General features: G+C 44.3%; 1 protein-coding gene across 7 annotated transcripts in view; it reads right to left on the bottom strand.

The window, feature by feature from the left end:
* The window catches only part of ILDR1 (immunoglobulin like domain containing receptor 1), a 40,213-nt gene extending 15,273 nt beyond the window's left edge, over positions 1-24,940 (bottom strand). For 6 of the 7 annotated variants that reach the window (XR_009696996.1, XR_009696995.1, XM_061167041.1 and 3 more), the window contains exons 1-5: positions 24,683-24,940; positions 11,748-11,918; positions 10,288-10,437; positions 6,637-6,756; positions 6,206-6,352 (exon numbers count right to left, since the gene is read on the bottom strand). Coding sequence is in view for 5 of the 7 variants with exons in the window: in XM_061167041.1 (XP_061023024.1) it covers positions 6,206-6,352; positions 6,637-6,756; positions 10,288-10,437; positions 11,748-11,918; positions 24,683-24,737 (643 nt within the window). In the remaining 2 variants the exon portion in view is untranslated. The remainder of the gene's footprint in view (positions 1-6,205; positions 6,353-6,636; positions 6,757-10,287; positions 10,438-11,747; positions 11,919-24,682) is intronic. The other variant, XM_061167044.1, reaches the window with a different exon arrangement.
* Between the last annotated feature and the right edge of the window lie 791 nt (positions 24,941-25,731).

The following is a 25,731-nucleotide window of genomic DNA, read 5'->3' as shown; positions in this document are numbered from 1 at the left end:
CCCACTTCACTTCTCTCCACCCGGCATCCTTGCCAAGAGGCCACTTTCTCTCCTTGAAGTTTACTGTGTCCTTTCTTATATGGGTGGAAGAGTTGAGGGAAGTAGTGAATCCACTGTTCCTCTGTCAAAACGCTGGGAATAAATTCCCTGGCAAGACTGCAGTTCTTGCACCCTAGGAAATATCCTCCTGAAACTTGACTTCCTAGTCTTGAAATCATTTCATTGTCCTGCCAATTTCCAAGGTCACCTAAAATGTATAGGTAGAAATGTAGGTCTTAGCAGGCAGTGAAATCTCAGGCTATAGGCCAGACACAGAAGGCACAGATGCAAAGGGCTTACAGGAGGCGGTGAGTCAGGGGCTTCTTGGGAGGATCACCTGCTCAGAGTGGAAAGAAAGGACACAGATGCTGAGGTCAATGGGCAGAATTACTGGTAAAGGGAAAGGGACTGATGAATGTTTCCAGCTGGTAATGCCAGCCCTGGGTGGGAGAAAACCACGGGGAAGAAGGCAGAGAATGCAAAAAGCTGAAGTAGATCCTTTCCACGCTTCTCCTCACTTTATTAAATGTTGGGGTTTTCCCTAAGTAGGGGGAATCTCTAATGGGTGGGGTAGGGGCAAAGAAGAGAGAAGGGAAATACCATTTCCTTTCAGGGCAAAGAAAATAGTATAAAAAAAGCAGCCCAAGAGTCCATAGAAATGTTTCTCCAGTCCCCTCTGCAGCTGATCTGAAGCACACAACCCACAGCACATACAAATTAAAAACAAATGCATTTAGTTGTTTTGCTCATGTGTTTCTATTTTGTGACTGAGTGCACATGTCTCCCAAGGTCCCTGTGTATACATGCATGTAAAACAGTCCTATGTCTATCCACTTGTGTGCTTAAGTGCAGGAAGTGCCTGCTTTAGGCCCCCAGCATGGTACTCTCATCTCTTCCTGGGTTCCCCAACTCTCTGAATGCCCCTAAGCCACAGAGCTCTGCCAGAGCTTCCTCTTACCGCAGTAGGAGGAGGCCAAAGGCAGTCATTCTGGACCCAGCATAGGGTGGGGGATTTGCTGAGGCCAGCAGCTAAGGGTCATCTGGAAGGCTATCCAATGGCTCCAGTATAAAACCAACTTCCAACACAAGAAGAAGTGGTTGTAGCTGAGCCCCAGACCTGTTTGGAGCTCCGGCCCTGATGGCGAGTCACAGCCCAGCCTGGAGGAAGTCAGATGCAAACTTAGAGCAGCTCACCCATCTGCTACACCTTCATGCCTAAGGACAGCACACCAGACCCTCTGAAGACAAGTTCAACTACTCAGCACTTTCCTCTCCCTCTTGCTAACATGTGCCTCCCCCAATTCTGTATAACATGCCACCTTCAGCACATACAATGCCCTCCTTAATATGGGCCAGTCACTTTACATGAGTTAACTAATCCTCAGAGAAATCTCTTAAATGTGAGCATCAGATGAGAAAGTTAGAGAGGTTACCTTCCCAGTCCAATGTTCCACAGCTGGTGACCGACCAGTAGAGGCAGTGTGTGACTCTATGTCTGTCTGTCAAGCCTCTATTCTTTCTGCCAAACCGCAGAGTCCCCAGACTCCTTTATGTGATAAAGCAAAAACAAACAAAAAAAAAAAACAAAACAAAAAAACCCCAAGAAACCCTTTCCCAGCAGTACCTTCTCACATTATTTTTTTCTCCTCAGCACCAACACCTTTCAAAACTCACTCCAGACTAATCTCTGCTTCCAGGGCCTCAGGACATCTGATCCTATTGGGAACAACCTTCACTGCCCCCTACCCCTCTTAACTGAATCTTGATCTCCTCCCCATGATACTGTTCCCCCTTTGGGCCACTTCCTTTTTCAGCTCCTCCCATTCAATAGGAGGGAAAAGGAAAGTTGGGCTTCCCTTCTTGCTCTCCAAATGACTTCTTAATTAATGGGACTCTTTGCAGGGCTAAAGGTTAAAGCATCTGCCTCCAATGCGGGAGACCCGGGTTAGATCCCTGGGTTGGGAAGATCCCCTGGAGAAGGAAATGGTAACCCACTCCAGTATTCTTGCCTGGAGAATCCCATGGATAGAGAAACCTGGTAGGCTACAGTCCACGGGGTCGCAAAGAGTCGAACACGACTGAGCGACTTCACTTTCACTTTCTTGCAGAGATGACTTCCTAGAGACTTTTCTGGATCTTGCATCAGGAGTCCTGTCAAATCTTCATACATTCCCAAGATTAACCTGCCTGCTTCCTTCTTAACTGCCACCACCTCTTTCTAGGGTCCCTCCCTTCCCTAACACACTGGAGTGAAAAAATACAGTCTCTGAGCTTCTACCTTGCCCTCCTGTCCCTAAAAAATAGCTCGATGGGGAAGTCTAGATTATCAGGCTTTCTGTTGCTCACCTAATGGGGAATCAGGCAATAAAGTAAGAAATGGAGAAATTAACAAAGCCTAAATGACTCCTAATAAGTTATCTCTGAACCTCAGTGGTGTAAAATCTGTCTTGGTCACCTTTAATGAGATAATTAAACATACAGTCCCCTGGATCCCACTCCCATACTGGCCTTCAGTCAAATACAAGGTGAGAAAATCCATGTTTTCAACAAGCTCCCTGACTTTAAGGCAGGAGTTGGAGTTGACTATTATGGATTCTCAACAAATCTCAACATTCTGAGAATTATGGTCCTCAGGGATAGGTTTCCTTAAATACAGGCTTTAAGAATCATAGGGACTTCAACTGGAATCCTAGCATATATTAGCTGTGTAATTTTGATTGAGTCTCCACAGTATGTTAGCTCAACCTCCTCATTTCTGAGCTGGGGATAATAAGTAGTGAAGTGAAAGTGTTAGCCACTCAGTCATGTCTGACTGATTTGCAACCCCAAGGACTGTAGCCTGATAGGCAACTCTGTCCAGGGAATTCTCCAGGCAAGAATACTAGAGTGGGTTGCCATTTCCTCTTCCAGGGGATCTTCCTGACCCAGTGATCGAACCCAGGTCTCCTGCATTGCATGCAGATTCTTTACTATCTGAGCCACCAGGGAAGCCCCAGGGATAATAATACCTATGTCATTAAGTTGTTGCAGTTAAATGAGGTAATACATATGAAATGTCTAATACTGGCAAATATTCAATGGGTGGTGGCTCATGTTGTTACAATAAATGGTTAATATAAGTCACTACTTTCACCTTAGATCCCATAGAAGGCAAAAAGTACACATTTGGAGACTAAACCATCAAAAGCATATTCATTTTCATTTCTGAAGAAAACCCAGGGCATGTGCTTTAAGATGACCCTTTGTGACAGAAATAGTGCTCAACACCTCTCTTCCACCAGAGACCCGCAGCCAGCATGGGTGATTGTGAAACACCCATGGTGCCTGAATCACCCTGAGGACCTCCAACTTCTTTCCATTCCTTACCACCCCCTCTCCACTCTTACAGAGTGTTCTTCGCCCTCCCTGACCCATAGGTCACACAGTACTTTTTTTTTATATATATACTGGCAGTATACATAGCATACTGATTTGACTGGCAGTCCTTTCAGGGACATCCTCAGAAGCATCCTAGAATCTCACACCCCTTGAAGCCTTGCCATTTCAGCTTTCAGGAATCAGCAGTCCATGCTTCCTGGGCCCACGATGGCTCCACTGTCAGGCAACCAACCGCAAATAGCCCTTTCTCCAACATGCGTAGATCTCCTTGACTGATCCAGCAACCCTGCTTCCTTCCTCCAGAGCGGCAGTTTAAACCTTCCCCACTTCTCATGTCTTCCCCTCCATATGAACTTTCAGCTGATGACATGTCTTTGTTAAGGAAGAGGAACCAGTCCTGGACATGGAATCAAGAGACCTAGGTCTAGTACAAGGCTTACCACTAACAATCTGTGTGTAATCGTGGAAATCTCTGTCTAGGCCCCACTTCCCTCAGCTGAAGTGGGGTTACTAAACTTTGGTGTCATTTTTGTTTTTCTCCTCCCTGGTCCTCTATTAACTCTCCCTGGAAAGTGGGAGCAGATTTTGGGGGTGGGCTGTGGTCACAGAAGCTCAAGAATTACTGACATTGTTCTTGAAGCTGCCTTCTGTGTCTAGAATTTTGATTTGCTGAAATCGAGACAGGCTGGTGTCAACTCACTCCCCCAGCTTCTTCCCTTACACTTTAATCATATTCCTTGTTTTAACAACTTCCTCTCTCTCTTCAGAGGGCAGGCTTCCTTTTTCCTTCCCTCTCTAAAGGTAGTCCTTTCACTGTAAGCCTGATGTCATTCCCACTGATTCCATCCCTCCTCAGTCACTGCCTCACTTCACAATGCTTCCTTTCTCTTTCTTTCTACTGGCCTTGGTTCTCCAAGTATGCTTAGGGTTAGCTTATTTAAAAAAAAAAAAAAATCGACAATCACATCCACTCTCTTCCCCATCCAAGAGTTTAACTTGACAAGTCCTGCCCCCTCCATGTAATCTCCTCTTGTCACCAGATTTCTCAGGACAGACTCCCCAGGTGACTCACTTTGAAAGTGACCTCATCTGCTCAGGTTCAAGGATCTTTCTTTGTGGCCCACATTTCCTTATCTCACCAGTTCTTCTAAATGAAATCTAACCACTTGGGAGAAACCACTTTCTCCCAGAACCTGTTAATCAGCTTACAGACAGTGGATACATTTATCGCTGGTGCTGACTGTGTCCCTAGCCCCTGTCTGTTTTGAGTGCCCCACAGACTTAGGGATTCCGAGAAAGTATCCTGGGAGAGTTTCTCTCATCTCAATCTTCATATTATAGCACCGGGGGCAGTGACTCCTACATGACCTCCTTCCCAGAGGAGGGATAGAAAGGCAAGGAGCTCCATGGCCCAATATCAAGTTCTCTGCTATTTCTCATCTCTTGAAGGAGCTTATTGGCATCTCAGCCAATCCCATAGCGATCTACAGAGACAGGTTGTGGCAGCCTCTGTTGTGGGAAATTCACGTACTGTAAGTCAGATGAGTATGAATGCAACACCGTATTGTTTCTGCTACTTACCTTGTGTGACTCCTCTGACCTTCAGTCTCCTCATTGTTAAATAACAACGATAACTGCCTTCTAGGGTTGTGAGGATTCAAAAGGGAAATATATGCAAAGGCCCCACACACCAGACATCCAATAAAAGTTAGTTCTCTTTTCCTGTAAAGACAGCAACCTCAGAACACAGGCCTGAAAGCAGACTCAGACCATTGACCTTCTTGACATTATAGATTAGGTTTTGTTTCTATCTTAAGAGCCAATTTCTGGGTTTCTTTTAATATCCTTCAAATGGACAAAATGATAACAGTGGTTATATCTGGGTGCTCAGATAAGTTTTTTTATTTTCCTGAATTTCTCAAATTTTCTACAAGGTAATACTTTACTTATACCACCAGGAAAAGGAAATGCTACTTTAAAAACACAAAAAAAATCCTTCCTTTAAAGCTGCTGATTCTGGCTCCATCCATTCAGTAAAAAAAGATCTTTGTAGAATAATCTTTCTTCTTTTGTCTTCACCAAATGTTTTAGGACATGTCATAATTCTGTTTTATTAACAAAAGGCCAAATTCAAGCCAAAGTAAGATCACTATTAGAGCAAGATCTTCTGCCTTCTCTTTGCTTTGTCTAAAACAGAGACTCTCAAAGTGTGGCCCCTAGACCAGCAGTGTGAACTTTTGACCTGTGAACTCCTGAGAAATAAAAATCCTCAGGCCTACCCAAGACCGATTAAATCAGAAACTCCGAAGATAGAGCCAGCAACCAAGTTTTAACAAGCCCTCCAGGAGATTCTCAAGTTTGAGGACCCCTGCTCCAACACCTCTCTCTCTTCTGATCTGTTCTTTTCAAGTCATCTCTAGGAAGTGGCCTTCTCTCTCACTGTTCCATGCAAACCACTCCCTCCAGCCACCTCATGTCCAAGCAAGGTCAGAGTTGGAGGCAAATACTGGCGCACAGGCCTATCAGGGCTGCTGAGGAAAGGACACCAGTGGACAGAGTCTTAGGCAGTCTAGAAAGTGAGCAGGCATAAGTCTTCCCGCCTGGCTCTACGGCTTCCCTAAGCATCATTTTCTGAACTGAGGCCAAAGAAATCTGAGCCTGTGATGAGAAGGGCATGGAGAAGAACCTGAGAGAATGCAAGGTTTTGACGTGGTCACATGAAACTGATATGTCTGGGGCACTAGGCTTCCGTACCGCCCCATCCCACTGCTCATCCGTCCCCTCTCACCTTCCTGGGGACAGCAGCAGCGGTTGGGACAGCAGGGGCAGCGGAGGTAGCAGCAGCAGTACTGGGGACAGCACTGGCACCAGCACACTCCAATCAGCAGGAGCAGGAGGAGGGCTCCCAGGACAATGAAGATCACGGTCAGCCAGTCTGCAGGGGGGACGCCAAGCAAGGGTTGAACTAAATCTGCAGGGGCATGCTTTAGCTTGTAACATACTAAAGGTCTGATCTACACAGCTCTCGACCTATAGGTTAAGGTTGAGCAATATACACGCAAAATTAAAAATTTAGCTTTGGTAAGGTAACTTCAGAGGCTGGCTACCAACCACAATAACCTAGGTTTGCTTGTGTCTGGTTTTTTTTTTTTTTTTTTTTTCTGTATGTAAAAGTGTCACACTGGGGGTGGCCAAATAGAAGTCTCCAAGAGCACTTACGCAGGACGATGAGCTTCACTTCCTTATCTGGGTCTCCTGACGTGTCCCCTGGGGCCTCAATGGTGCAGTAATACACTCCATGGTCCCACCACATCACTTCATTAATCACCAGATCTGCTCCTGCAGTGAGGGAGGGGAAGGTGCCAGCAATGAAAGGAGAGGGCATGGGTTTCTGACTTCTGGCAGCTTGAGGTCCCCAGAATTATACTTCCACATCCTAAAAGGGCCTCTCGTAGTTAGTGAAAGGCCTCTATTCCTTCCTTTGAGATTCTCTTCTTTCTCCGAACAGTACAAAGGTGATAAAACTGACCACTTAGTGAGCTCTACCAGGTAACGTGAAAGGAGTTAGGATACATCACCCCAATTCCTTCTTTCCACAACTCTCTAAATGGGTGAGGTAGAGGTTACCAGCTACCTCCCAATGTCTATTCTCCCTTTCTCTCATGGTCATAGAATTTTTGGTCATGTATCAATACATAGCTATCCAGAATAAAGTCACTAATTGTCATCCTCTCTTACAGATGGATGTGACTTGGTTCTGGTGGACAGAATATAAACAGAAGTGTCACATTATGGCTCTCAGGAACCTTCTTGAAAACAGTTTGGGAACGCCTTTGCTCTTTTCTTCTTCATTTCTTCCTCCACTCTGTTATCTGGAAAGCAAATGTAATGGCTGCCATCTTGGACCGTGAGGAAAGAGATGACATTCTTAGCAGGAAGGAGCTTGGGTTCCTGAGGAATTAATGGAACAGAGCCACCACACTAGTTCTGGTCTGTCTAGCCCCAAATTTATACCTGTATGTGTGCATGCTCAGTTGCTCAGTCATGTCTGACTCTCTGTGATCCCACAGACTGTAGCCCATCAGGCTCCTCTGTCCATGGAATTTTCCAGGCAAGAATGTTAGACTGGGTTGCCATTTCTTCTTCTAGGGGATCTTCCTGACCCAGGGACCAAACCTGAGTCTCTGGCGTCTCCTACACTGGCAGGCAGGTTCTTTACCACTGAGCCACCAAGGAAGAAATTAACTTTTTATTGTTTACATCACTAATATTTTGGGCTTTTGCTTACTCGCAATCAAATTTAATCCTAATACAATGGGTAGGATTATTAGCTGCATATCAGATGAGGAAACTAAGACTAAAGGAAACTAGAACAGAGAGAGGTAACAGAGGTAGGTTCAAACTTAAGTCTTGCCTCAAAGCTGGTGCCCTCAACCACCAAGCTCTAATGTCTTTTCCAAACTGGGTAGGAAAATCCACAGCTTGGGTTCCTCACCAGCTGTGAACATACACTTCTGAACCTTGATGGGGACAGTTGAGATGAATTTGAGGAATAAGTAAGAATGAAATGCCAATATTTTCAGAGTAAGTGTTACTCAAGAAAGAGTTTTTGTGAGCACCAAGTATCTACCCCAATCATTACGATAGATGAAGGTTATGTTCACATTTAATAAATGCAAATGTTCTCTAAAGACCTTCTGTGGGTCCAGCACTATGTCAGACTCTGTGGAAGATCAAACAAGACCTGTGCTATGTTTGTCCTAAAAGGGCTTAACGTCCAGTCAGAGACATCAGGGTAGCCCCTATGTCCAAGCTACTTCAGTCACACAAAGTACCAGAGGACCCTTCAAATTCTTAAAGACCTTAGTTATAGATTTGCTCCTGCTTACTTGGCAGTCATAGTTGCAATTCTTTTTTATCTGTTTGTCAAGAAATATTTATTGAGGAAATGAAACAAACATGCAAGGTCATGCACCACTGGAGCTAACTTTGACTTCTCTTTCCTTCTCTTTCTACGTCAATCCCTATGCTTTTTTTTCCTACTCATGATTTTCCAACCTGCTGCCTTTCCCAGAAACAAGCTTACCCCAGACTTGGAAAAATGGTGAAAGTGCTTTGGAGGAAATTCCCCCTCCAAGGTTAATGTGTATTATAAACCTCCCCCAATTTTACTAGAGATGAAGATTATTTCAGGGATGTCAGAATAATGAGGACATTCAGATACGTTAATATTTCAAATGATCCAAGAACTGATTTGACAGGGTCTTCTCAAATGATGCAAACACAGGCATAAAAATTTCAGAAAACAAGGGCTCTAAGAAATCACAACAATCCTGGAGATAGAAATTCAAACCAAGGTGAAATACCACTTTCCCATGGGAATAAGGAGGCGGACTTTGACCCAAAGGTGGTTGGGAGTAGGGGTAGTAGACAGTGTTATTCATTTAAAAAGAAAAAGACAAAGACAGAAAATCAGACACTATCATCTATGGGGACTTTCATCCTTCAAAAACTGTAAAGGAGACTTTAAACTTTGGGGTCATATCAGAGTTAAGTTTCTGGGCTCTGGAAAAAGTAGTCACCCTGAACCTCTGAGGATGCACCTAGAAACTGGAAAAGGACAGATGTTCCCTAAGGTTGAACTCTCAAGGGCTGACTTGGGAAGGTCAGAGGTTGAATATAAACAGATTAGATTTACATATTGCAGCCAAAGTATTATATACAAAGTTGGAAGCAATTTTTAAACTAGGTTGATCTACCTACAAACAGTCATAGAATATTTACTGATTTCTTCACATTGTTGCTACGGATACCCTGAGCAGTCTGCTAGGTGTATTCTCCTACTTTTTTCCCCCCACTTTTAACCAGTCAATATTTATTTAACACTATACATAAAGCTCATTGAAATAGGCTCTGAATTCTGTGCCAATAATCCATTGGATGTGGAATCCATTCCCCCCAGGAATGTGGGGCGCTGATCCTTCATTCACAGGTGTGCTGAGTGGTCATAACTAAAGTTCACTGCACACTTATGTGGTTTGCTAAGTGCTTTATACATATCATCTCACTTAATCCTGACAACTCTCCACGAGACAAGTACTACGGCAAGTCCCACCTTACAGAAATTGAAGCTTAAAACATGAAAGGGACTTGCCCAAGTTCACAACCCCTGTGAGTACAGAACAGAGACCTACACCTGAGTCTGACACCTGAGTCTACTCCTTGTACTCCCACAAAGAATGCATATGCTTCAGACATAGCTTTCAGATGTCATATTTGATGTTTACTTCAGTGTGGGGAGACAGAGACCACTACGCCCATCTTTCAAATTTGATAATAGAGGCCAGAGAAAAAGAATAGGTCACTAAGCAAGGGAGTGGAAGTATGGGATCACCACCCCGTCTTTTGATTCTACACCCAGTGCTCTTTCCTCTACCAGTGGAGGGCAAGGGTCCCATAAGTGGCCATCTACTTAAAAACCCCCACTCCATAGATTTGGGAAACAGGGGTAGCCAGAGGGGAACTCAGGCATCTGGGGTTCGAACAGGCCTCGAGAGTACTTTGTGGAAGGAATCAAGGGAGCCTGAGCCACACGTTAGCCATGAATCTCAGGACAGTGAAGGAAAACACCCACTCCCAGACCTTTAGCCAAAGCTGTAGGCTGTCCTCTTGTCTGAGCCCAACTTCCAGGGCAGTGACTTCAGATGGGGCAGCACATTCTGTGCATTTGGCACTTTCCTCAAAAAATGAAAGTGACCAAGTAGACCATCAAGCAACAGAAGAAAAGGGAAATCCCCCAATGACTCAGCCCGCTGGGCCTGGTATCTACACAGCTCTCCACCCCCAGTCCCCAGCTGCCTCCGAACTCACGATTCTGGATGGTGATCTTGCGCTGCCGGTAATCCACCCCCAGCACAGGTTCACTCTGCCCCCGCCGCTGGGCCACGATGCGAACCTCCCGCTGGCTGTCATTGCAGTCATTGGACGGGTCCTGGCCCAGGGACAAAGCTGCCTGGTATGCTGGAGAAAGAAGACACGGGCAAGTCACACAGCAGTGGGGAATTCCCATCAAGAAAGGTGCCCTCAGTGGTCCCTGGAGCAGTGAAGGTTCTCAGAGTTTCCTGAGTCTCTGCATCTCCTAGGCATCTTCTCAAAGATGGGGATCTGAGAGTCTATGTTTCTAAGGAGCTCCCAGGTGAAACCATTACTCACACATTGAGCAGCAAGACTCCAGACCCCTCTATTGGGCCAAAATTTCCAAATCCTGAACTGCATCACCATCTCCCATCCAAATGTCCCCTACCTCATTTTCAAAGTGATTCCAGAATCTGCTTCCAAATGGTTCATCTAACCTGCCCTCTCAATAACAGTTTTGAGAGCTGTTAAATCTGCTGATGATAAATGCCTTCTACCTGGTCCCTCCTACCTTCCCACTTAATGCAGGCATTTTAAAAGTAGCCCCCAGGAAACAATGCCTCAATTTAGAAAGGGGGTGTTCTGGGAACAAGGTGAGGCTCTGTGGGTGGCTCAGTAAGTTAGGTTTTGGAGCTCATATTGTAAGAAACTAGTCAGGGCTAAAAATGGTAAAGCTGATGCCTCCCCCTCCTCTGCCTCATCTTGGGAAGCTCAGGGTGAACAGGGTCTACTATTCTCCAAATTTCTAAAGGTCAATTGTGCCAGGCTGGTGGTGGGGGTCTGGGCTCTTCTGTTTCTTGAGAGAGGCAGAGGTGGGCAGTGAGAGAAGGACTTAGGTTCAAGACAGCAAGACTGACATGAGTGGGGCAGTTGTTACCAAGAGGGAAGACTTGGCTAAGTGTAGGGGAGAGCAGCGCAGCATTCAGAGATGCCCAACAATGAGCAGGCTACCTGTGGCCAGTGTGCTCTCAGTCACCGAGAAAGGCATGACTGTCCACAGGAAGGCTGGTCCTAGAGGGGGATGTGGCAGTGGGCGGGAGGCTCACAAATGACCGTTTCTCATTCATCCTGTGACTGGTGGGTGGGGTGGGGGATATGAGTGCAACCAGGCATTACCTAGGATGCAAGACTTGCATCCTTTTTACTTGATGTCTAAGCTGCCTTTGTTCCTTTTAGAACAAAGCGGAACAGAAATTTTAAAATAAATTAATGGTATGTGACCCTGAATAAGTTATGTCATCTGCTTGGCCTCAGCTTATATATCTATAAAATGAGGGAACTGCAATAAGCAATCTTTCTGGCTTCTTCTCACTATAAGGATTTGTGATCCTAAATAATTCCTACACCCTAAGGGCAGTACTTCACAGAGGGGCCTTGGGAGAGTGGGGGGCAAGAGTGGGGGGGAGGGCACTCACATGCAGAGTAGTAGTCAAAGATGGGGTCTTTGCAGAAGGACTTGAAGCGCCACGTCACCACCACATCCTGGAGCTGGGCAGAGGTGGTGTAGTCACATTTGAGGATAACCGAGGCAAACAGGGTAACATAGCGCTCTGTGTGCTGGACCGTCACCAGCAAGGACATGCAGCCTGCAGCCAAGAGCAGAAGACAATGCTGAAGGCAGACCCGGACTCTAAGGGGTGACTTCCTGCTATTCATGGGGCAAGAAAAGCAATGCCCATAAGCAAACACATTGCCTGGCTGGTTAGGAGCAGCTCACAGGCAATCGTCTTACTCATCCTGGGCGGGGTTGGGGTGGATACTGCACAGACACCCTGGAGGAGATGGAGGGAGAAAAGAGGAAGGACTATGACTCCCAAGTTGGTCACAGTCCATAGAGAGTGATGACACATCCAACAATGATAAAGAAACGATATTAAAAGAAGGCCATAAAAGAAAGGCTTTGCCAGTGTAAATATTTTTTCATGTCACTTCTCTTTTCAAAATGTTTTCCCATTTCCCTAAGGATAAAGTTCAACCTCTGTACCCTAGCCTAGGAGACCAGTCAGGTCTGCTTTCAGTCTTTCTCTGGGGCCTCATCTCCCTTCATTCCCCACCCTGACAGAGGGCTTTGGGCACTCTAGACTTGCCTCTATCCTTCTCGTGCGAGGATCGATGTCTTCCCCAGGTCATCCCAGGTGTACATCTCTTGGCTGGAGCACTCTTCCACATCACCAGTTGCCACGCCACTCCCTTCACCAGGCTAAGCAAGATTTATTTCTTAGGTTTTCAGCTGCACCCTTGCCTCCTCTGACTGCAAGTCTGGAAGGGGCTTCCTCTGTTTTCCCAAAGTGCCCTGTCCTACCTCTGGCAGCACTTTTCACACTTCTTGGGGATGGACTGGGTACTGTAGGCTTGGAAAAGGCCTACTGGGCCTGCTTCTGGTTCACTGTTCAAACACAAGAGCCTCATACTGGCACCTGTCACCTCCTTAAAAAGTGAAGTCACTCAGTCATGTCCAACTCTTTGCAACCCCATGGACTGTAGCCTGCCAGCCTCCTCTGTCCATGGAATTCTCCAGGCAAGAATACTGGAGTGGGTGCCTTTCTCCAGGGGATCTGCCCAACCCAGGGATCAAACCCAGAAATCCCACATTGCAGGCAGATTCTTTACTTTCTGAGCCACCAGGAAGCCCTCAGCACCCAACAAATGTATGTTGAATACATGATGGAATGAATGACAGTGAAAATTGGCAGTACAACTGATCCAACATAAGCACAAAACAAATTTTTTAAAAAATGATCAGACTGACAATTTTTTTCACAAAAAAATTTGAAGGAACTAACGATTTTTCTTCTACTTTTAAAAACTTTCTCCCTTTACTTTCCAAATCTATAGATATACTTAAAGTTCCAAGTCTGTGTTGATGAGGAACCAGGTGGCACAGAAATGTCAGGTGGGACTTTGACACGGTCAGAGGCCCACACATAACCAGCATCTTCAGATGTTACTATCTCAACATGGATTCTAGGCCCAATTATAGGGGCCTTCTTATAGCAGGTTTAATGTGGAGAAATAGTACTCAAACTTAAGCATACATCACCAGGAGGACTTGTGACAGCCCAGAAAATTGTCAGCAGAGTTTCTAATTCAGTAGGACTTGGGTAGGACCCAAGAACTTACATCTAATAAATTTCCAGGAGATACTGATACTACGTCTTTGGGCACTGTACTTTGAGGACCACTGGTATAGACTAGCTAAACTAAACCCAGGCTTTGGACTCAGATACAGCTGGGTTAAAATTAAACTGCACTACTCATTTGGACATCGGAGAAGTTATTTACTCTCTCTGAGCTTGTGTTTCCTCAGCTATGAATGGAGATGGTATCAGTACTAACCTCATCAGGTTCTTGCAAGAACGCAGTGAAATAATCCACACTTCTGGCACCTGCCATGGTAACTGGCAAGGTGCTTGCATATATGCTGCCATGTTGGTGACAGTGTATGAGTCTTTTTCCTTTTTCCCCTTATTCTGAGAGCCATGGAGAAAGGAATTCAAGTTAGAAGTCTCTCCAGTACAATTCTCAAGTGGAGCTGTGTTTATGTTGACTGAGTTACTCCCACAAACAAAACAGTCACCCCCCACCTTTCAGAGCCGCTGGGTGGGCCTGGCTCAATGGCCAGAGCCATGAGCATGATGCTGGGTCCTGCCTCACCTTCTAGACACAACCCTCCTAAAACAGAACACCATGGTTTATGATGGGATCAGCATCCACTTTTCTCATGTCCACAGAGAGACAGCAAGACGCTGCGCTGCTTGGGACAGACTCTGGTCCCCAGAAATGACCTGAGCCCTCTCCAGGGCTGAGCTGCAATAAGGATGTGCCAGTGACAGCCATGCTAGAGAGGGTCTGCAGAAGTGTGGGGGGAGACCTGTGGGTGGGGGAACCATCACAGAAGGAAAAGAGAGTTAAGCTAGATTCTAAAACCAAGGTAGGATTAAGATGATATGTAAAAACAGGAAGAGGGCAGAGAGACTCATTGTGTCAGGATGGAAGAAAGGAGTGAGCAAAGACCCTTATCATAAAGAGGCCGTTCCTTGGGGAATCTGAAGGAACCAGTCCAGCTGGGGCCTCTGGCTTTACGGGAGACAGATGATAAATAAGGTGAGATGATGGTGGGGAGTGGCAGTAGGCAAATGCGGTGGTGTGTAAATTGCACTCCAGAATCTGTTTCTAGTTAATGGATAATCACTGAAGGTTTTTCTGAAGAAGAAGAATAAGGTGAAAGTGGTGTTTTTAGGAAGATGGATGACTTCCTTATTTAGCTGTAAATGGAAAAAGAACATCATTTTGAAAATAAGCCTTGAGGAGTTTGCGTGGGGCGGGGAATAGTTGCTGTCTCTACTAGCTGTAGGATTCCTGGAAGTCAGTCCAATAAGAATCAAGAGCTAATGACTAGTATCTGAAGCTTAACATGGATTATTTCATAATCTGATTTCTTTACTTTTGCTTCTCTACCTTCACCACCTCTTTTTTCCCAGAACTGACCTGGATTAAACCTTGGAGCTTTTACCCAACACAGCTTTAACTGAACAGCAGAAGCAGCTGCAGTAAGATCTGACAACAAATAGGATGGCATTGTCAACATTAGCTTATTTTGATCAGTAACATGCATTGATTGAAATAAAGAGAAAAACACTGATTGGCAATCTAAACAAAATCCCAGACTCACAAAGCACTTTCAAATATTTCCTTCTACTCACTGTCTTTATGAGCCCTGGGGAGAAACAAGCTGTGCCACTGCATGCACAGCAAACCTGAGATTGGACAAGGCAAGTGGCTTGTCTGTGGTCATTTATTTTCTAAGGCAGTTGGAACCAAGATTCTGCCCTGAGCAGAATTGGGCTATTCTTTACATAGAGGAAGATGTTGGTATTCAATAGCTTGCAAATAATCAGAGCATGGGGCCAAGCTACACAGGCAATAATTAATATACTACAGGCAGCAGTTACTCTAATACCGTCATTAGTAAACTAGGCGTTCTTGATTTTGTTGAATGGTAATCTGATACAAATGACAGTTTATTCAAAGGACTCCAGTCAACATTATTTGTATAGAGGTGGAATATATGCGAGCGGTGGGGGGTGGATAGTACAGGTGTGCCGGGAGTCAGAGACAAGTATTTGGTTGGAGCCAGAAATTACTCTGGGGTAACTTTGAAGATGGCTGAATCTGACACCCTGAGGCAGAAGAATGGGGACAAGCGTGATCACCTTCATTACCAAATGCTCACTCAGCTTCTCTTCCATGAATGCCCTTATTGTGGACAAACCACACGTGGGGTGACATAACTCACCTTTACCAACGTCAGAACTGGCTTTGCTGCTCTTTTATCCTTTCTTTAATTTCATCCCTTAAGTAAATTTCAAGCCTTGAATTATGCCAGGTTGCCATGTATATGACCATATTGCACTCACTCACACTCTCTCCAGGGGTCTGTTAGCCCCACAGCACCCTGCACAGTTCCCAGACCTTCACCCCTTGCCCAGCCCCACATAGAGAGCGAGGGCGTCTCTCAGGACAAAGGTACTGAGTGACCAACAAACCTTTCTCCCATCTTCTCAGCTGCTGCTCTGGATCTCAGCATTTACTGTGTGCCAGGTGATAAACATACACTGTCTCCAGTCCTCACAATGTCCCCTAGGGTGGGGTCAGTCCTGGCCATAGCTATGGGCAAAAGTTCAGAGACTATAATAAGCCAAGCCCTCTAGCCTCAGTATTTGAACTGGAGTCTTGCTCACACCAAAACTCAATCTTTCCCAAGCAAGCAAGCCTGACCTTCCAAGCAGAAGTCAGGAACTGGACTCTCAAAAAGCAGGAGGAATTTCCAGATTGGGAGGAAGAGGAGGGAAGTAGCAAGACAGCCCATTTCAAAGTCAGAAACTTTCCATCTTCTCCTTTAGCCTCTAACTTCTCTGTAAAATTAACCACATTGGGCAGGCACGCTACCAAGCAGGTAAAGTTTTCAAGAAAAGACTAAGGGCAGCAGAATCTGGGCTGAAAATATGAAGAGATTAAAAAAGATAAGTGTTCTGTTTATACATGTCCTGGTTGCATCTTTGCTCTTTTAAACTTAGTTCTATTGAGTTATCAAATTCTTAGATTTTCTTTCTGTTCTTATTCTCTTCATCATGTGGCATCTCCTTCTTCCCAATTCATCATCTAATTTCCTAGTTGTATCTATAATTTTCTCTTGAAAACTTTAAATTCTGGAAACTGATTTTCTGGGTTCAAATTCTGCCTCCACTCCCCCAATAGCTAAAAGACCTGATAAGTTATTTCCAAACTAAGGTTGTTTCTTTACATGCAAAATTAGGATGATGATAATATGTGTTCGATAAAGTAATAGTGAGGACTAAAGGAGATAAATATGTCCACCATTTAGCAAAGAGCCCGGCTCATAATCGACACTTGATAAATGTCAGGTAGTATCTGTATTGTTTTTTATTCTGTCCACTTTAAGAAGTTGAAATCAACTGAGAATAGCATGTAGAGCATTTCTGAAAGAATTAAAATAATACAAATGTAAGCAGTCATTACTTCCTTCTCTTTGCAAAATGAGTTACTGCATTAAAAGCTTTTAAGGCTGTGTCTTACCTGGCAAACCCATTCAGTTGGTCTCCTCTGTGAAAGAGGAAGAGGGATCTGTCATGTAAGGGTGGAAAGGTGACTTCAGATGAGATAACGGAGCCCACGGGAAGGAGAGAAGGGGAAGGGGATTCTCGGTTTCCCGCCATGAGGTACTTTCCAAGACTTTGCTGATGCGCAGAGTGGAGACTATCATTCTGTGTTAAGGTGGAAGGAAAATAGACCAAAGAAAGAAGAATATCTTTACAACTAAATGCCATGTGTTCCCAAATAGATGCATATTCTTTGCACATTTATTTATTCAGCCTGTTTTCTCCATGTAGTAGAGTAGGAAAGATGTTTAATAAGTTCCTAGAAATTATTATCCATACAGCAGAGGGATCTAGGTACAATTTTTTTTTTTTAACTAAAAATCATTTTCAGGGGACTGTTTGGCATTTCCCCTCCTTTTCACACGAAGGGTCTTGCTTGGAAGGGAGTGGCAGGCAGGGCAGAGTGCAAAGTCTTTCCCAGCAAGGGGCAGTAGCCTACTGCTGCCTCAATGGAAGGTCTTGATTCCTGTTTTTCAGCCACCCAGGCACTTCTGCTCCACTAAGCAGGTTAACAAAAGTACACAGATTTAATCCTATCAGAGTTTATGTCAGGGCAAGCTATCTCCCCAAGTATATTTACCATCGGTACTTGTCACATTTCCTTAGATAACAGTGCAAACAGGATAAGAATCCAGAGGAAGAGGGCCTGGCAATGCATGGACAAGAATTAAGGGACAGAGAGAGCTAGGACAGGAGAAAAGGGGAGAAGAAATCAGCTGGAGTGGAGAAGGAATTACGTCTATGCGTTACACGTTTAAAGATCTAGGTGCACTTAACAGAGTTAGGCTTGGAATGGCAGAAGCCTAAGGCTGCCCTGGGGAGGAAAATGGTAACTACTGAGCATTTTGATGTTGGTCAGCATGGTGTTGAGGGTTTATTATACAGTATGTCATTTAACCTTGGCAAATCCCCATGAGATCAGCCTTATTTTCATCTCAATTTGATAGATGAGGAAAATCCTCAGGTAGATTAAACAACTGGGTTGAAGCCACACAGCTAATAAATAGCAAGACTAGATTTAAGCTTATACCTCTAAAATCCCAAATCCTACAGTTTCCACTGTACCACTTGCCTTCTAGGTAAGTTTCCTAATAGCAGAAGTTTAACACTTTAGGGGACATTTACAAATTTATTTCAATCATTTTGTAGAGAAATTCCTTTTTTTTTTCTTTTTTTATTTATAAGATAAATAATCAGAAACTTAAAAAATAGAGAAGGGTATAAAGTAAAAAGTTCCTCCTTGCTCACCATGAACTCTAGTCTCCAGAAGCACTATAATTTGCTGTCTATCTTCCACATCTTTTCCTACACTGTTTTTTTTTAAAATTAATATTACGTGCATTGACTAACAACTTTGTTTTTTCTTCAAACTAATGAAATAGCATTATATTCTTTAACAGTATAAATAGATCTAATTTTTTTAGTGACTGCTTGAAAATTCACTACATGGATGAAGCATAGTTTACCCCTTTTGCTACTGACGGGCATTTAGGTTGTTTCTAAATTTTCATTATCACAAACAATGCCGAAATAACTTATTGAAATGAATACCTTTATGTTATATTAGGTATCTCTTCACAAATGTGCTTTTTTATAGGATGTGTTTCTCAAAGTGAGATTGCTAGGTCAAAGGGGATGAGGCCTTTAATAAATAATTCAGTAAAGAAATTTATATTCCCATGAACAGTGCGTGACACTCCCATGTTTCACCACAATCTTTCCAACAGGGGAGAATATCAATCTTAAAAAAATTTTTGATAGCCTACTAAGTGAAAAAAATAGCTTCTCAGGTGGTTTGAATTTGGTATCCTTTAGTTATTATGAGTAGAGGACAACAAGCCCTGGTTGAGAGGCAGATGCGCGGGGTTTCCCAAAGTCATTCGCTCAGGCCAGTGATTCAACCGTGTACCCACATGCTAATCTCAGAGCACATGCAAATTTAAGTCTCACCAAAATGACAAATTTCTGTGTGCCCTGGGCCTCCAGAGGTCACTCACTTACTCACTCATTTATTGAATACCTACTAGGAGCCAAGCGCTGTTCCAGATGACAGGGGTAAAATAGCTGATAAGAGAGACAAGGTCCCTGTACTCTTGGAACTTATACTCTTGGTGGGCAAGTCAATAATAAATAAGTAAAAGCATAAATAATGTACTTCTGGTCATGGATAAGCTTTACAGGATTGTTTAGAAACTGGTAGAGCTTTGTATAACAAGTCCTACTACTCTACAATAAGAGCCAAGACAGACACCCAGGCTCAAGTCCTCCTCATAGCTTTTCTTGGCTGTTTCAAAATCTAAATTGGGCCCCAAATCTAAATCCTCCTTCTCCTATTCAAACTTGGGTTCTTCCCTATCTCCCATCTCAGTCAATGGGCAAGACTGAAAACGAGGTATGGTCCTTGACATCTCTTTCTCCCTCACACTCCATACAAAATCTATTATCAAATTGGGTTTATTTATCTCCCTAGTATTTCTGGGATCCCTCTCTCTCCATTTTCACCATCACCCTAGCACAAGCTCCATCACTTCCAGCCTGGATACTGCTTCAGTTAACTGGTACCTGCACACACTCTGGTTTTCCTCCATGTGGATAGCACACTGCTGTCCATCTCCCAACACTTTCTCTTTAAATATCTCCAAAAGCTGTCCATTGCTCTCAGGATAAATAGAAAGCCTCCTACCGTGATCCATGAAACCACGCTATCTGGTCCTACCCACCCCTGCCTCCTTTCCACCACATGGCCTGTGGCTTCCTCCTCTCAGTCATGGTGACATTCTTGCCATCCCTCATTCTCACTGAGCTCCTATTCAGCAGCCTTGCACATGCTATTCATTTGTCTGGGATGACTACACCTCAGCTCTCAACTCAAGGATCATTTCTCCAGAGAGGGCCTCCCGAATGAGCAAAATCCATCTATTACAACCTCTTGTTGTACCTTGTATCTCTTTCTCATGGTCCCTGTCATAGCTGTGTTTCTACATTTCCTCGTTTGCCCCTCAGACCATAAACACCATGGAGTCCAAGGCCATGTCTACTTTTGTTTGAGAGCATGTCTGGCACACGGTATACATTAAACATCTGGCAAATAAACAAATTAATTCATACAAGAAAGGGTAAACTGCTTGGAACAAATTTTAAGTGCTCTGAAAGCACAGAAAATAAATCATTAAAGTTAACCATTTGTAATATGGCCAGGCAAAAGGCAAGGAAGAAGCAAAAAGCAAGGAAGAAGAGAGTATGTTGGGGGTGGGAAGGGTACAAGAGGATGCTCACAGCAGTGGAGACATAGCTGCCCAAGTTAGTGAGGCCAGAATGAGTGAGTCTTGAATTCCAAAGATCTTTAATCCACTCATACAGACTATAGAGATCTAGTAGAGGTTCTTAAAGCATTAAAGTGAAGGTGCATGCGTGCTATAAGTTGCTTCAGTCATGTCCAACTCTTTGCAACCCTATGGACTGCAGCCCGCCAGGCTCCTCTGTCCATGGAATTTTCCAGGCAAGAATACTGGAGTGGGTTGTCATTTCCTACTCCAGGGGATCTTCCTGAACTAGCGATACAGCCCTTGTCTCTTATGTATCGTGCATTGGCAGATGGATTCTTTACCACTAGTGCCACCTGGGAAGCCCACTAAAGTGAAGGTGGGAAAAATTAACCCAGGTAGGTTAACCTATCATCTGTGTGGAGAATGGTTGGAACTAGACAAAGAAGTATCAGGCCTAGAGGTAAGGAGATGGTTAAGCTGCTGGGATTAAGCAACAGAACATGGTACTGGGTTTGGGAAATGAAGAAAGTATCAAATCCTTTCCTTGACCCCACCTAAGATTTGTATTTTGGAAGATCTAGAAATAAGTACCAGAGAAAGACATGATCAGTCTTTTTAATTCTTAAAATAGACAATTTTATTTCTCCCCTAAGGACTTCAAATAATGAAATAAAGTATTAGGCTAAAAGAAACCCAGGCAAACAGTACAGTAATTACCCACCATCTCATCCCACTGCATTGCTATTGTGGCAAGATGTTTAATAATTAACATCTGGTTAGACATCCCAGGGGCTTCCCAGGTGGCGCCAGTCATAAAGAACCACCTGCCAATGCAGGAGACATAAGAGATATGGGTTCGATTCCGGGGTTGGCAAGATTGCCTGGAGGAGGACATGGGAACCCACTCCAGTAATTTTGCCTACAGAATCCCATGGACAGAGGAGCCTGGTGGGCTACGGTCCAAAGGGTCACAGAGTTGGACACAACTACAGTGACTTAGCATGCATACATGCAGACATCTCAGAAGTAGTCAATTTCCATTTCTACCAGGATTCAATGAGACAGAACAAACCTGCTCCTTCGTATGAAATAGATGAAAGCACAATGGACTAAGAGTGAGGATGGCAGGATCCTCATCCCAGCCCTCAACAACTCCACTGTGTCAACCTTAGACACCTGAATTCTCTGGACAGATTTCTTCGTCTGTAAAATTGGCTGGAAGGAGAAGACAGGGATTGGGGGTGATTTCTACTTGTGTTCCCAGAGCACTCCATTCTGAGAGGTAATTCAGGGAGCCTCACATGGGGTGAGGGGTGGGGCAAGGGAGAGGAGCAGTAGGCAGTCCCTTATCCACCACCTGAGAAGCTCCACTTTACTATTTACTATATCAGGGACCAAGGCGTATCAGGGCTTCCTGGGTGGTAAAGAATCCGCCTGCAGTGCTGAAGACCTCAGTTCAATCCCTGGGTCAGGAAGATCCCCTGGAGAAGGAAATGGCAACCCACTCCAGTATTCTTGCCTGGAAAACCCCACAAACAGAGGAGGCTGGCAGGCTGTAGTCCATGGGGTTGCAAAGAGTCAGACACGACTGAGCAACTTCACAAGGTGTATTAGGTCTTCAGTATGATCCCAACCTTCACAACCACCACCAAAGGAAAGCTACTGGTTTAGATGCTAAGAATCTTGTTCTTTAGAAGTCAGCTGTCTGATTTCCCAAACAATGATAACACAAGTTGAGAGCTACATGGATCTATAAGTTAATACCCCTCTAAGATCTAAAGATTTAAAAATTCACAAAAGCACAAATGACACACAACCTCTTAGAATCTGGGGGGAAAAACTAACTTTTCATTCCAGGAATAAATTTTGAGGTTGAATGATGGTAACAAGTACTATTAGCCATTAACGCAAAGGGCTGCAGGAACTTAATTTAGCCTTAGGTTAACAGTCTGTTTTAAGAAGCAAATATTACTTGTGTGATAAAAATTTCTTCCTTTTTAAAGAAAAAAGTTTGGAGAATTACACACACACAAACCCTCTGATCTCGCCACAGCTCCAAACATAAAAGACTATGGTAACTTCACAGGACTTCCTGACCTCAGAGGCTTCGTCAGAGGCCCAAGCCACACTGACTAGCCAGTGTACCCACATCTGACATAATCTCATTACTGACCCACACTTTGCAACTGCAGAAACTTGGATGCTAATCAGAGGGCTGGGTTGCCTCTTCTTTAGAAGCAAAAGACAAAAAGGTGATAGACCAAAATGAATACATTCTAGTGCAGGGTTTTCCAAAGTTCATACCTCAGTTTGCAGTGGATCTTGAAAAAAATCAACTTACTGGATTTTTCTATTTAATCTTGCTAATTTGGGGTTAACTTTCTATGAATTTAAATGTTATTAAAGCAATATTTATTGTTAACTTGATACTTTTAATCCAACATGGTGACTGCTTTTTTTGTGTATGTATACCTCTTGTTGCTATTTTATAAATCTCATATATGTGTGTACATGTCACAATGCAAACTATATTTCTTCTGGACTTAGAACTTTTCCATGTTTAGCATTCTCTGGTTTTAAAACGTGTCACGCAGGTAGACTTCCATTTAATGAATACCAGGCAAACACGGCACTCTGTATTATTTGACCACCCCAGCATCCTGGCTACTCACACAGCATGGCTGGTTCATGAACACATGTAGCTCTACTTTCTGAAGACTTTGTCCATTTAGCAATTGTTTACTTTAAGAATATACCCTTTGGTTATGGTCATTGTATTTGAAAAATGTTCAGTGTTCAATATTCCTCACAAAAACAGAACAGCTTTTAAAATATGCTGGTGATTTAAGGATTGAGGTTTACACCCTAATGGGATTTTTGTCTGTAAGGCTTCTTTCCTTACTCTTTCTTCCTAAATGACTGCTGGCTACAAGTCCTAATTCTGAGGATGGTGTGCCCAGGGCCACAGTGAGAGTAGACTTCAGCTTTCCCAAAAAGAGCTCAAGCAGCTTCAGAAATCCCTAGCTGCTATGGAGTTTGAGCCAAACATGTGAGGCACAGGACAGAAGTCTGTGCAAAACTGTGGGATTTTTACGAATTTGTTTTTACAGTCTAAGCTGGTGACTGCTCTGGTGGAATTTCGGGCACTTCCATGTCGGTGCAGTTTAGTCCATTTCCTTGTGTATCATGAGCGTCCAACATTCACCTTCCTCAGCTTCAGACAATTTATAGGACCCACATCCTGCAGAAAATGTGGTAAGCCAAAAGACCTTAGGGATAACAGTTTTCTAGCCTTTTGCAATTCTCCCTCCCTTTCATTCTCAGCATTAAGCTTAAAAAGAGTTATAGAATCTTGTCTGAATGACATTTGATTACATCTGAGCTATCTTCATGTCCTCTCAAGCTTGTAAAAACAGAATTCTTCCTGTACCTTCATTTTACATCTTTTCCCACAGAGAAATACAAGACTCAAACTGGTCTGTGAGCAAACTGAGCTGACCTCCCACTGACAACTAAGAGGTATGAGGGTAGCTATTCCTAAAAGGGAAGTTAAAAAGGTAAAATGAAATAGAACAGGGCAGAACTTCCAAGGCAACTCAGGCTCTGGTTTGCAAGGTCACACCTACATCTCAATTGAAAAGGGCTGAAAGAACCTACACATTCTTTCACTAGGCTCTCTCTTCCCACCTGATTTCACTCATGCAGATCACGGCCTGCCATTTCCCCAACTGATACACTGAGACACACAAAACCATGCTTTCAGAGCACAGAGGATTGGCCTGGAGGTTAAGGAAATGAAAGATGGTGGATGGATGAGCACTTATGCGGAGACAACGATCATGGGGTAAAGTTAGGGAAGTGAGCAGATACAAAGTAGAAAAGTGACAGTGAACATGGTTAGCAAAGAACCTCGAGTTGTGATCCTATAAAATATTAATAGATCCTGAATCATATCGAACTTTCCATCATATACTGAGGATACATATACTTCTCAGAACTAGATAGGTGTATTTCTGAGCCAATATGGTTGTCACTGTACCTAAAACCTATGGCAAGTATCAGATGAAAGGAAAAAGTAATTAGGAATGGAAAGAGTGGCATTTCTGCCTCTATCAATTCGGCTTTAGAGACCAAGAAGTGCCTAGAGAGCAGGAGGAGGCCAGAGGCTCTGAGTTTCTTCCTTAGTTGCACCTGTTTCGTAAAGGCCTAAGGTAATAAAAGAAAACAGGTTCCCACAGGCAGAAACTCGATCCAGTCTCCGCACATCCTGGCGCCCCGTGCCAAGAGCCACCAGAGCGCGGCCCAGGCCTCCACTGTCCCGCCTGCGGCCAACTCTGCTAGGCCAGGCAACAATGGCTTCCTCTCTCCTTGGGCCCGGCCAGGACCCATTTTCCTATGGCTCACCTGTTGGGAGCCAGGTGAAGAGCAGCAGCCAAGGTGCGGGCAGCTCCGAGCCCATGCCGGCGCTCTCCGGCCCCTTTCAGCTCAGGGACTGCTGGAACACTGTGTCTTTCTTCATCAGCGACCCGTCCACGACGCACCACTTCTCCAAGCAATCCCTCCGTTTCGCCCTCACTGGGCGCAGCGCGGCGGGTGGACCGACCCTGGGCCCCGGGCAGGTACCGCCGCCTCCTGCCCACCTGGGGCGCTGCTCGTGGCTGCGCCTCCCGCTCCTAGCGCCGGGGCTTCCTGCTCCGCCCCCGGCCCCCGCCCGCGGCCCTTTCATACCTGCCCCCGCCCCCAGGCAGGCTGCCAGGTGATTCTCCTCAGTGAACAGCGTTTCCTGCCACTCTCCGCTTTGTCTACGGAGCCTGTTACCCTATTCTCCAGTTCTCGGGAAATCTTATGCCTAGCAAATTTCTCCCCCTCTGTTTGTAAAATTCTGTGGATATAACTTCTTAGGGAATATTTCCTGCCGTATGTTTCCATTCACTCATACATGCTTGGGAAATTCTTTTTCCCCCCACTAAAACCACACTTATAGGAAGTTTATTTTACATGCAATGATTGTTATAGATTTTCTCGAAATAAAGATGCGGGGTATGAACTAGAGAAATAGACTTAATTTTCCAAGCTGTAAAAGAAAAGGATGTTCATGAGAGAAAAGTTAGAAAAATATGCATTAATGGAAGTAAGAAAAAAGTCCTGCTTCCCACCACCCATAGTTAGGCATCGTTAATATTGGTTTAGTCCTTTTTATTATTTGCCATCCTGCATGCAGCTCAGCAGTCCCTTGCAGACCTCAGCCACGGATTCTAAGTCTCTTTAAATCAGGCCATTTAGGATGTAATCCCAGCCTCTCCTTCCCTGGTAGGAAACCACGTGTAGGGATAAAGCAAAACAGAGAGAAAGGCAGCTTGCCTTCAGGAAGCAGCCAACCAATGACATTAATTTGGAAAGTAACATAAACATTGGCCAATACAAATAGACAATACAAATAGATTTTATACACC

Source organism: Dama dama, chromosome 19 (genome assembly GCF_033118175.1).
Source record: "Dama dama isolate Ldn47 chromosome 19, ASM3311817v1, whole genome shotgun sequence".
Lineage (NCBI taxonomy): Eukaryota > Metazoa > Chordata > Mammalia > Artiodactyla > Cervidae > Dama > Dama dama.
Note: the sequence above shows the minus strand (reverse complement) of the source record. Positions and strands in the feature narration are given on the sequence as shown.